Below are 13,546 nucleotides of genomic sequence, written 5' to 3'. Positions count from 1 at the left end.
AGATGGGCACTAATTGGAGGTGGGTCTAGGGGGATGCCTTCCCATCATTGGTGCAAGCCCTCAAGGGGAATAGCAGGGCCCCTTCTGCTTCCTCTCTCTGTGTTCTGGCCATGAAATAAACAACTTTGCTGTGCCACTCACTCCACCATGATGTGCTGCATGCTGCCTCACCATAGTCCCAGAGCATCTTGAGGCCAACCAACCATGGACTGAAACCTCTATAACCATGAGCCAAAATAAAACTTTTCTTTTTACAAATTTGTTATCTCAGGTGTTTGTTAAAGTAATGGAAAGCTGACTAACATAAATAGGCCTAGAATTTCTAAAGAATACAAACATTGCTTAGAACCAATAAATGACTTCATGATATTGTCTAATCTCTTATCTCTGTAGAGAATAATACTTTCTAGAAATATATGTATTTTTAACTTCTTACCTGAAATGTATCTTAAAAAGTTGTCTACAGTGAAGAATCTTGTAAAAGCCTTTCTGATCATGAATTCTACAGATTCTTAGCACACCTAAATTTTCTACATTAATTTTTTTTCTTTTACAGTAAATATTGTTTCTTTTAGTGCAGTTGATTAATCAGTTGATTAATCTTAGGATTGTGTGTACGTGTGTATGTGTATGTGTATGTGTCTGTACTTCTAATCTTTCAGGGTTCTTAAGGAGTTTTATCCTGAAAATGTTGATTATATACCTCTTATTCTTTTTTGAGAAAATTAAAATATTCTGTATCTTTTTATTATTTGGATATTTTTATTAGTTTTTAATGAGACTTAGCTACTTAATTCCATTTGACGTCTATTACATATTCAGGTTTCTCTGGACTTATTTAAAAATAAGTTTGAAATTTTTTAATTCTAAATCTACTATCTTCTGTCTTTATTTTGCCTTTTTCTCCAATAAGTTCCTTCTTGCTTCCTGACATGTTTCCCTGGCAGTAGCAAGCAAGTGAGCTTTCATTGATGGGTAAATCACTGTGGGATATGTTCTAGGGAACTTTAGAATCTAGCTTTAATTCTCTTTAATTATCCTATGGTGAACAGTGTGAACACTTAGAATTTTGTGAACATTCTAGTGAACATCTAGAATTTTGGAAACTTCCTGATAACTAGAGTTTCAGGTGTCTAAATCCTTATTAAGATTGCTATAAAATTTCAAATCTTGGTCTGGGTAATCAAAGAGATTTTGCTGTCTGAATTCCTTATTTCACATGATGTGGTATTAGTATTTTTATTTCTCCTTTATCTAACTTTTTGCATTTTTTTGCTACTGTTATTTGCTAAACTGATTTCTTCTTGCTGCTCTTTCCACTTAACATATGACAACTTTTTTTTGCTGGATATTCAATATCAACAACTCTATACTTTGATAAGGCAAGATATCTTAAAATTGCTTTTCATTAAAACAGCATTTCTAAAGCATGGTGTAAAGATTCCTGGTAGGTACCTGAAATCATTTCAGAGAGTATGTGAAGTAAAAACTATTTTTTATAATAATACTAAGATATTAATTGTTTTCTTTTGTGAGTGTACAGTGGAACTTTCCAGAGGTAAGCTGATGGTAATGGAGTGTGGGGGTATATATTCTTGTGTTTTAAATTTTTATCAGTTTTCATTTCTAAAACAAATAAAATAAACATTGATAGGTTAAAAAATCCATATAAACAAAAGCCCTTTGGGTTCCGCTGAAATTTTTTAAAGTACAAATAAATCCTGTTTTAGAACCACTGGAAATGAAGAGCGTAATTTCCTGAAGCTCGGTGGGGGATAGGTAGGCTTAGCCAAAATACCAAGAGCTATAATGAGCCATTTCCTCTTCTTTAGTCTCAAGATTCTGAGAGATTTGGTTTGGGGAAGGTGCACAGGATGATGGTCATCTAAATAGTCACTCTGGACTTGAAAGTGTCTCAAGATAGATTCAAAGTACAATTACAGTCATTACTTGATAAATTAATATTTCTCAGGTCTAGTTGAGGTGTGATTATTCACAAAACAATCTTGTTTCTCTATAGCTAAAGGAACCTGAGTGGAACTTACTATCAAATTTTACTTCCTAATACACCTACCTTTCTACTCAAAACAGTAAGCAAACCCCAAACTTAAAAAATGGTGGTTCCTTTTAGCCACCAACTACTACTTTCCAATCAAAAACAAGTAGATATCTAGATAGACAACATAAGTGTTATTATCTTTTAGAGTTGATTCACGGCTGATAAATAATAATATGGATATAAATCTAACAACTTCATTATCACATCCTTTAAAAAGTAAAACTCACTGTTTTAGTCATTTTTTTGTTTGTTTTTGGTTTTTGCTGTGACCAAAAGCCCTGAAAAAGACAATTAGAGGAGGAAAGTTTATTTTGGCTCATGGTTTCAGAGGTATCAGTACACAGATGGCCAACTCCATAGCTCTGGGCCTGAGGTAAGGCAGATCATCATGGTGGAAGGGTATGGCAGAGGAAAGTAGCTCAGAACATGGCAATAGAAAGAAAAGAGCAGAGACTCTACTTAACCAGGGACAAAATATATACTCCAAAGACATGCTCCCAGTGACCTACTCCCTACCTTCCTACAGTTACTTCCCAGTTAATCCACATCAGCATTTTAGTGCACCTAATAACCCAATCATTTTACCTCTGAAAATTTTTCCATTGTCTCACACACAGCTTTTGGGGGACACCTCATGTCAAAACCATAACACCTGAAATAAAGGAATTTCCTCTCAATGGCAATACATTGTAAAGGTAGACTTTCGAGTACTTCAAGCTGATTAAAATCAAGACAGAGAATCTTAAACATCTAAAATGAATGATAAAACAAAGTTTTCTACTCTGTGTGTTTGTTTGTTTCCTGTTTCTGTTTCTTCCTATAGGGTATCCATAGAGTCATTTAAGCATGGAGCCCTGAGAGAACAGCTGGCCAACTTGGCCACAAGACAGAAGAGCCTTTTAGTTGTGGCAAAGAAACAGAAAAAAATAAGTCTGAAAATTCAAAATTATAAAAATGTCACATCATTGTCTGATCCTAGTTTAAGGAAGTTGCCATCCAGCTCACATATCTTCAGTGAAAAGGACAACAAAGAGCTTACGAGTCTGGAAAATTCAGTGCAGCCTCATTCAGGTTCACTTTCTCATATCAATATTGCTTGTAGAAGCATTCAAGAAACACCATTGTCTCTGGAAACAAGCCATGACAGCCATAATACTAATATTTGTCTAGATTCAGAGGCAGTAAGAAGGGAAGAATTTTCTGGAATTGAGATGAACTCTAAACAAAATGTTAATGATTGTACCTTGGATGGGTTATTCCAATCTCGATACCCAGATAGCAGTGATAATAAATTGTCATCCCAAACTGATGCTTTCATTGCTCATGCAGAATATTCACAAAAAGATAATGATCATACAGAAACTACAGCCAAAGACTGTGAATTCTATAGTCCTTTTGCCATAACTGGCACATTAAATGGTTCCAAACATACAAGTATACTTTCCCAAAAGGATGCCCATCCATCAGCTATTATTTGGGACCAGGACCTTTCCCAGTATGATCCAAAAAGAGGAAACAGAAAAACAGCTTCCCAGCAACCACCTCGGGGGACATCAGAATCCTGGGCACACCAAGCCATTGCGGTCTTAGGCACTGATACTGTGCATCAGACAAAACAATATCTTGAAAAAAAAGCTTCTACTGTTCCACATATAAATAACAGTCAGGTCTCTTCTTCCTCTGGATCTGGCCATCAACATACTATTAAAAAGCCTTTAAACTACAGCACAACTCCTAAAAAGAAATGTATGCAGATAAAAGATTTGATATTATTAGGAAGAATGACTCCAGGAAATAACATTCTGGAATTTAAAACACAGGTATTCTATATTTTTTTCTCTAAAATCACATAAATTTTATAATAAGTTAATGTTGCTGTCACATAGGTATTTAGGGAACTGGAGTTTGACTGGGCTTCCTGAATGGAGAGATACAATCTTTGTATTCTTAGTAAGTGAAATCATGCTGCTGGAATTGCCTTAATATATTTCAATCACAAGCACCTTTGGATCTTCAAACCAGAACTAGTTTATTATATTGCAACAGGAAGGATTTAAGAATTAACATAAAAATAATAAATTGAAACTGTCATTAGTTCCATATAATTTCAATAACTACTACTATACTGCTAAAGCATGCCCTAAAGAGATATGTATAAATTCATCTTCCAAAGAAGCTCAGTTTAGAACCCAGAAGTGGCTTGGAGTGTGGGTAAATCTGACTAAATTAAAATAATATTACATATACATAAAAAATGAGGAGAAAAAAGTTTTGTTGGATATGCCTGTAAAAAGGGTTTCCTCTCCTCTTTCTCTACGTGCTCTTTTTAAAAGAAGAATTTAGATTAACAAAGATCACAGAGTCCTTGAATGCTTCTTTGCTTATGGGCCAATCTGACAATTCAGTCCAGACTAATTAACATTTAATCTGAATGACCTTTGTTTCCAGCTCTGCTCATTTCTGGATAATAAAGCTTTCCATAGTTAATAAGTTTTATTTGTAAATTTAAGTAAAAATATTTAAATTTTAAATCTCAAATTGTAGTTTATGACTGAATTAGTGGCTTGATCTCAGATCCCTCAATAATCCAATTTCTTTGCCTGGCAACCAATTTGTTTTTAAGTGGTGTCTACCTTAATTAGCCAATGCAGCTCAAAATTTAGCAGATTAGTTATTCTATATTAGTTTTTTATTTACTCATATTTTGACAGTTGTGATACCTTCTTAAATCAGCGATAATAAAATTTTGGTAGAGATTTTCATATTTCAGCTATTTTTCTGTCTTTAACAGCTTTATTGACATATAGTTGGTATACAATATACTTACACATAATTGAAATATACAATTTGGTAAGCATTTGTATGTACTTGTGAAACAATGATCACAAGATAATGAAATATCCATTAATCTCAAAAGTTTCTTCTTGCCTTCTTGTACCCTACCTTTAATCCCCTTCCCTTCCTTTGCTGATCCCCTGATAATTACTGGTCTCTTTTCTTCTCTTACACATTCATTTACAATTCCAAGAATTGTGTGTAAGTGCAAATATACTTTATGTATTGATTTTTGTCTGACTTCTTCTGAATGTAATCATTTAAATTTATCCTTGTTATAGCATGAATAAGTCATTCATTCCTTTTTCATTGTTTGATAGTAGCCCATTATATGTGTATATCAGTTTGTTTATCAGTATGCCTATGATAGACAGTTAGGTTGTTTCTATTTGTTGGCTATAAAGCTATTATGAATCCTGGTGTACCAGTTTTGGTATGACACAGACTTTAATTTTCTTGGGTAAATACCTAGGAATGGAGTTATTTGGTCATACGGTAATTATACATTGAACTTAAAAAATTGTCAGAGTTGTTTGTAAAATTTTACATCTCCATTGGTTGTGAATGAGAGTTCTAGTTCCTCAATGTAGTATAATCAGACTTAATTTTAGGCTTGCTATCAGAGTGTAGATGTGTGTATTGTGATATAACCTGCACATCTGTATAGTGGTTTATCACTATGGTTTTAATTTGCATGCCTATAATTATGATTGATATTGAATATCTTTTCACATGGTATTTGCCATCCATATTTATTATTCGATGAAGTGTCCAAATCTGTTGCCCTTTTTTTATTGGTTGCTTATTTTCCTATCATGTTTTGTGATACACACACACACACACACACACACACAAAGTACATATAGATATAATCTTTATCAAACATGTACCATCCCAACTATTTTTACTATATTGTGGCTTGTCTTTTCATTCTCTTAACATTATTTTTTAAAAATAGAAGCCTTTAATTTTTTTTGTAGTTTTAGGTGTACAGCATGCCTTTATTTTATTTGTTTATTTTTATTTGGTGCTGAGGATCAAATACAATACCTCATACATGCAAGGCAAGTGCTCTGCCACTGAGCTATAGCCCCAGCCCAGAAGCCTTTAATTTTGGTGCAGGCTAAATACTTAATTTATTCTTTCATAGATTATGTTTTTCATGTCCTATTTAGGAATTATTTGTCTTCCCTAGTTTCAAAGTTCTATTTTCTTCTAGAGTTTTTAGTTTTACATTTAGGATTACAATCTATTTTTAATTAATTTTTGTATGTAGTACAATGTCAGATCCTCATTCATATTTTTGAATTTGTATATCCAGTTGTTCTACCAACATATGTTGAAAAGATACCCTTTCTATTTAATTGCCCTATATATCTTTGTCAAAAATCAGTTGTTCATATGTATGTCTATTTTGGTCTCCCTGTTTCTGTTTCATTGATTTATTTGCCTATCTTTCCATCACTACTAAACTATCTTGATTATTGTAGCCATAAATAAATCTTGAAATCTGGTAGTGTTAGTATTCCAGTTTTGTTCTTTTTTAAAAGTGTTTGGATATTCTAGGTCCATTGTAATGATATATGAATTTTAGGATGAGTTTGTAGATTTCTACCCCCAAAAAGGCTGCTGTTATTTTTATTGGTTTTTCATAAAATGTATAGGTTAATTAGGGAGGAAATGGAATCACAATAATATTGAATTGTTCAGCCCATGAATATGGTATGTATTTCCATCTATTAAGGTCTTTATTATTTTTCTCAGCAGTGTAGCATTGTATAGGTTTTTCACTATACTTTTGTTGATATTATAAGTGATATAGTTTCAAAATTTCAGTTTCTGGTGATTTATTGCTAATATGTAGAAACTGATTTTTACATACTGATATATTATCCTGCAACCTTGTTAAAATTACTAGTTCTAGTAAATTTTTAGAAATTTAATTGGATTTTCTATATAAATGATCATATTGTCTATGGATAAAGATAGTTTTAGTTCTTTTTAGAATTTTGAATGCCTTTATTTCTTTTTGTTGTTCTACTGCACTGGCTAAAAACCTCCAGCAGAGAGTGGAAATAAAGTGGTGAAAGCAGACTTGTATTTTCTCACTCCGCAACATAAGACTACTTAGGGAGAAAAATTTAGTCTTTCACCATTAAGCATGAGCTGTAGGTTTTTCATAGATGCCCTTTATCAGACTAAGTTCTTGTCTATCCCTAATTTACTGCTTGAGTGTCTTTAATCCTGAAAAGGTATTGGCTTTGCCAAATGCTCTTTCTGTATCTATTGAGATGATCATGTGGAATTTTGTTGTTCTATTGATGTGATCTACAATCAATCATTGATATGATATATAAATCAATTTATGTTAGCTTATTTTTGGATGTTAAACCACCTTTACATTCCAGGAATAAATTCCACTTGGTAATTCTATATGATTCTTTTTAAATGTTGTTAGATTTGATTTGCTTGTATTTTTTTAAAGTTTTCATTCATATTTATTGAATACATTATATGTAGTTTTCTTTTGTTGTCTGCCTCATTTTGATGTCAAGCCAAATAGAATGAGTTCAGAAGTGTTTCTTTTTTCTTGTTTATTGGAAGAGTTTGTGACAAATTGGTATTAAGTCTTCTTTAAATGTTTTGTAGTATTTAGCAGTAAAGTCATCTGTGCCTGGGCTTTTCTTTTAGGATGTATATATTTTTTATTACTAATTCAATCTTTTTTTTTTTTTTTTTTGGTACTGAGGATTGAACCCAGGGATGCTTAACCACCGAGCCACATCCCCAGCCCATTTTATTTTGTATTTTGAGCCAGGGTCTTGCTAAGTTGATTAGGGCCTTAAAAAGTTGCTAAGGTTGACTTGGAACTTGCGATCCTCCTGCCTCAGCATCCCAAGCCACTGGGATTACAGGTGTGTTCCACCATGCCCAGGTGTTTACTTTAGGTATTTCTTGTTGAGTCAGTTTTGGTAGTTTGTGTCTTTCTATGAATTTGTCCATTTCACCTAATTTATTGGCATATAGTAATTCATAGTATTCTCTTAAAATCCTTTTTATTTCTCCAAGGTTAGTAGTAATGTTCCTACTTAATTTCTGATTTTTGTCATTTGAGTCTTCATGCTCGATTTTTAATAAGTCTTGCTTAAAGGTTTATCACTCTTGTTGATCTTTTAAAAAAATCAACTTTTGGTTTTGTTGATTTTCACAACTGTTTTTCTATTGTCTACTTATTTATTTTCACTCTAATATTTATTATTTTAAGTACATATTAAGTACATATTTTAAGTACATATTAAGTAATATTTATTATTTTAAGTACATGTTTTTCTATTGTCTACTTATTTATTTTCACTCTAATATTTATTATTTATTTTCTTCAACTTGTTTTGTGTTTAATTTGCTCTTCTTTTTCCATTGTCTTAAGTTAAAGATCTTCTTCTCTAAAATAGACATTTCTATAACTATAAACATCCCCCTCAATTTCTTTGGTTGTATCCCTAAGTTTCAATATGTTGTGTCTCCTTTTCATTCATCTCAAAGTATTTTCTAATTTGGATCAATTTTTCTTATTCATCGGTTATTTATAAAATACGTTCTTTTTTTTCATATAATAGTGAGTTTCTCAGGGTTCTTTTTTTTCTGTTATCATTTCTAATTTCATTCCATTGTGGTTGAAGAACATATATTACTTCAATTATTTTAAACTTGTTCAGGTTTATTTTATGGCTTAGCTAGCAAATATCCTGGAGAATGATCCATGTGTGCTTAAGAATGTATATTCTGCTGTTATATTTTCTATAGATGCCTGTTAAGTCTAATCGGTTTATAGTGTTCAATCCTTGTCTTTCCGTATTGATTTTTTTGCCTGTTTGCTATGTATAACTCCATATTGAAAGTAGGATATTGAAGTCTACAACTATTCTTGTTGAATTATCTATTTTTCCCTTCATTTCTGCTAATTTTTGCTTCCTGTGTTTGTGTACTCTTTTGTGTTTTAAGTACATATGTATTATATATAATTGTTATATGTGCTTGATGCATCACCCTCTTAACATTATAAAATGTCCCTTTTTATCTCTAGTAAAAATTTTTGTTTTAAGGTCTATTTTCATCTGATTTTAGTATAGCCACTTCAGTTTTCTTGTGGTTGCTGTTTGAATGAAACATTTTTTTTATCTTTTTACTTTCAGTTTATTTGTCTCTTTGAATTTAATATCTGTCTCCTATATGCATTATATAGTTAGATCTTGATGTTTTAATCCAATCTGAAAATATCCACTTTCTTAAAAGTTTGTTTAATCCACATACATTTAATGTTATTAATACTGTTGGATTTAGGGCCTGTTACATATTTTATCAGATCCCATACAGTAAAATTTGCCTCTTGAATGCTGGATATGTATGTAGTCTTATAAATATTTTGGAAACTTTTTCTTGAAAATGGTTTGATTCTTTTGGGTCTTGTTTTCAAGATTTGTTAGGCAGGATCAGAATAGTGTCAAGTCCAGTGCTAGTTATTTTCCACTACGGAGGCAAGATTCTTTTATGTATTCCACTGATGGCCCATCAGTCTGAAGGTCTTTCTACTCTTGCTTTAGGGACTCTATTCCCTGTCTTGTGAGAGTGCCAGGTGTCAGTACCTCTAATTCTTTCAAGTGGTTCTTTTTCCACCCTTGGTCAATTTCCTCACACATACCCATCTATCCCTTCTCAGCTGAAATTTAAAGAGGACCCTCTAAAGATCTACAGAGTTTTCTTTCTTTCTATTTTTCTCTTCAATACCTTGTCCTACAGACTCTAGCCTCCTGTGTCCCGCAGACTCTAGCCTCCTTTGTCCCTAGACTCTGCTCTGTTTCCTCAACTCAGGGTGTCCAAAGGCTTTGCCTGGATTCCCTTTCCCTGTACATGACTTGGAAACTCTCTCATGGTGGTAAGCTGGGATAATTATAGGGTTCACCATAGTAAATTATCATCTCTCAGAGATAATTGCCTGATTCTTGGCCTCTTATAAACAACTGGATCATATATTTTGTATTCTTTTGTTGTTTTTGTGTCAAATGATAGGTAAATCTGATCCCTATTATTTCATCATGGCCAAAAACCAAAGTTCATAGATTTCAGCAATTTTTATCTTAATTTTATTTATTTATTTCTTTATTTATTTTTACTTCAGGAGACTATCCACAAAGCCAGTGTTTTATTAAGTGGCAAAATTAAGGTAGAAAATGGTCAGATTTATCAAAACCCAGTCACTTGGCTCAAGGATCTTCTGGGAGGTGACAGTTACGTGACCTGGAATTACGCCTGGAGTAAGGTGGGTCATTCTCAAGTTTATCTTTAATTTCATAGTTAAATTAAAATACATATTTTTATAAAGAAACATTTTTAAAAGAAGTCTGAAAGATCTCTCAGATAGTTTTTGCCCTCATTTGTCTCTTCTGTGACATTGCTACATGCTTTAATCTACACTGTATTTGCCAAAATTCTCATGGCTGTGCAGCTCCCTTACTTGCTCCTTATCTAGTTTCAGAAACTTAATTGGCTCTAATCTTCCATTTTTATCCTTCTAATAAATTTCAGGGCTTTATGACTCCATATAGAAATTTGGGACCACTAGTGTACTAATATTTTAGTTTATGCATGTTATTATTATTCTAATGGAATAAATCAAAATGTAACCTAAATATGAAAGTACATTTTACATTTAGTTTTGAACGTAGCATTAATCACATGTTGCTAAAAGATTTGAATATTTTCCTCAAAAAGAAATATTTTCAGACCTCACAGACTTAGTAGCCTCTCTCAGTTCTGGCTTCTGAGATATAAGCCCACTGATGACTGACACCATATGGTCCAGTGTTCATCCACCCGTAAGTGTCTGTGGTACCACATCAGGTCTTACAATGACTCACTCAGAAAAGTATGAATCATCAGATCCACCATTATGGTTTATACCTTTAAACTTCCCTACCCTTTGCAGTAAGCCTCAGTACACCAATAATAGAAGGCATAGCTTCCCTTCTTTTGTTGTCCAGCTCAGTTCTATCTGCCTTCCCTCCTTGCTCCTGCTCTGCCCCGAACTCTGTGCCCCTACTCTGCATTCTCTCCTTGTAGGCCTTTGTAGCAGGTACTTCTGGTACTGTTACAGTCCCTTCACTTCATCAGCACATTCTGGATTTTGTGTGCTCTATAATCTCTCTGACTTTTTTCCCTCGAAAGTTTTTTCTTTCCCCACCCCTACAATCACCAGATTGTCTGCTTTTTACACCTTTGCTCAGTTCTTTTCATGGATTGATAATTTATATCAAATGATAGTAATTAACATCTTACACCAGTAATCCTTTTTATTAGAATATTTTAAAAAGTCTTTTGATATATTTTTATTGTTTTGTTAAACCATTCTCATGGCATTGATAATGGTACTCATTGCTGTGGTTTTGGTTATTTTGGCATGCTGAGAAGACTCTGTTCTCTCAAGCTTTTTGTCCATTATAACCACTACATTTCCTGCCTTTGAGAGCTGTCTGTGACATCATTTGGCCCTCACATGTTACTAATGCCACATTTGCATATCCCATTGCTTCTAGTGTTTTCTCAGCAATCAAGCCAATTAGAGTTCTAATGTTTAGTATCTATATGATAGTGAAGTCAGCTGCAAATATGGATACTACAGATTATCTGAGCAAGTTTAGATTACTTTTCTTTTTTAGGTTATCCCCAAAAATGAAAGCAGAGTTTTTAAAATTTCTATGGGACACACATGTACTTTTTAGTAAATACCCCAAATTGAAATATGATCCCAGTGAGTTTCTCATAATATTTAAAAGTTTCTTTAAAATCTTCTTTTAAAGTTTACCACAGAAAACTCTGTCTCCTCTTGTCTGAGAGGAGCTCCTGAATTCACAGATACTTCTTGATGATGAAAACTTTTCACTGCACTGGTAAATGTGAACATTCTACTGACTAGTTCTGAGAATGTTGGTGGGGGTATAGGGCCAGGAATGATTGGCTGTCTGGCATGAAATGCTAGAAAAGTATGTCTTTCTCTGCATCAGATAGTGACAATGTCACTAGATACAGAAATGATTCATACCTCCTACCCAAGCAGCTGGGCTGCTGTACATCTTTGCTAAGGAAATTTTGGTGCTTAGGAAAATTCTTTACTGAGGAAATTCAACTCACTTCACTGATTTCTCTTGCAGCTTCTGCCTCCTAGCTGTTAGACACCATTCTAATGGCCAGAGTAATCTCTGGGTAGGAGACAGGATGCCAAACTGGTTTCTGATTCTACTTTTTATAAGTTATTTGATCTGGGCAACAGTTTTTAATCATGGTTATTTCTAGAATTACTTACAGAGGGTGGAGTGGCTTTTTAAAACTAACAATGTCTAGTGGACCTCAGCTCAAAGCTTCTGATCTAATAGTCTGAGTTGGGAACTAAGTGGCAATATTCTTAAAAGCTTTCCAAGTGACTCTTTTTTTTTTTATGGACATAATATCTTTTTTAATTTTTTTATGTGGTGCTGAGTATTGAATCCAGTGCCCACACATGCTAGACAAGTGTGCTCTACCACTGAGCCACAACCCCAACCCCTTTCCAAATGATTCTAATGTTCATCCTGGAGCTAGGACAAATCATTTAACTTGGTCTTCTAGTCCTATACATAATTTTTCTGCATTTATTAACAATGGCACAAGGGAGGCCCACATTCCTTTCATTGCAAACAAGTTGCCCTCAAATCAAAAGAACACGTGGAATCATCTAACCACGTTTATCAATATGTAGCCTCAATCATAGGCAGCAGAAATGGCTCACCTCCACAGGAAAATGCTTTTCCAGTCTATGACCATTCCACCTTGAATGTGCTGGATCTCCTCTAATCTCAGAAAATAAGATAACTTGGCCCTGGTTTTTATTTGAATGGAAGGGAAATTGCCTTTTGGTGATATGATTGCCATACAAAATTTATAAGAATCATTAGAATGGCAATGGTAGTTCATTTTTGGGACCCCCAGGAGTGAATTGATGAAGTTGAAAAGTGGGCTATCGTTTTAGGTTGTGACTCAAGGAACACTAGACAGATACCTTGTGCAAACATACTTTCTGGCCAGATGCCTTGCTAAATTTTCACCCTGATAAACTCACTCCTTTGGAGTTAGTGTTGACTTTCCTCTTTCCCTCCACCCTCACATATTTTTATAAAAGAAATTCCTCCAACTACCATAATTAGGAATATCAAGATATAGACAGGTTAGGGACAGAGTATAGAAAGTGATGAAAATTGTTCATCTGGACAGATAACCTAATTCAGTCAGTTACTCTCAAAGTGTCTTAAACTTTATACAAACTTAGCTTCTACACAACTGTATTATAGAAGAGAAAAGAGATGGCTAGAGAAATGGATCTTTTTAAAAATACAAATATCCAGGAGTTGCAAATTCTGAAAAATAAGTACTAGAAAGGACCTTTTCTTGCCTCCTGCTGAATAGAGTGCTGGGGAATGAAGAAAGGAGTCTGGAATTGGAATTGGGAGATATGTACTATGAAAAAGAACTTTACCTGAAAAATCATTTACCTAGAAGCAATTCTTACACTTTAAAATGACTTTCTGTCTTGTATTCTGAACTCTTAAAGAAATATTTTATTTA

At 33.5% G+C, this 13,546-nt stretch overlaps 1 protein-coding gene across 1 annotated transcript in view; it reads left to right on the top strand.

Annotated features, from left to right (window-relative positions):
• The window catches only part of Ankrd31 (ankyrin repeat domain 31), a 190,863-nt gene that overhangs the window by 160,598 nt on the left and 16,719 nt on the right, over nucleotides 1-13,546 (top strand). Inside the window, 2 exon segments of the mRNA XM_034636448.2 lie at nucleotides 2,883-3,879; nucleotides 10,071-10,211. Coding sequence (XP_034492339.2) covers nucleotides 2,883-3,879; nucleotides 10,071-10,211 — 1,138 coding nt within the window.

The sequence above is a fragment of the Marmota flaviventris genome, chromosome 5 (genome assembly GCF_047511675.1).
Source record: "Marmota flaviventris isolate mMarFla1 chromosome 5, mMarFla1.hap1, whole genome shotgun sequence".
Classification (NCBI taxonomy): domain Eukaryota; kingdom Metazoa; phylum Chordata; class Mammalia; order Rodentia; family Sciuridae; genus Marmota; species Marmota flaviventris.
Note: the sequence above shows the minus strand (reverse complement) of the source record. Positions and strands in the feature narration are given on the sequence as shown.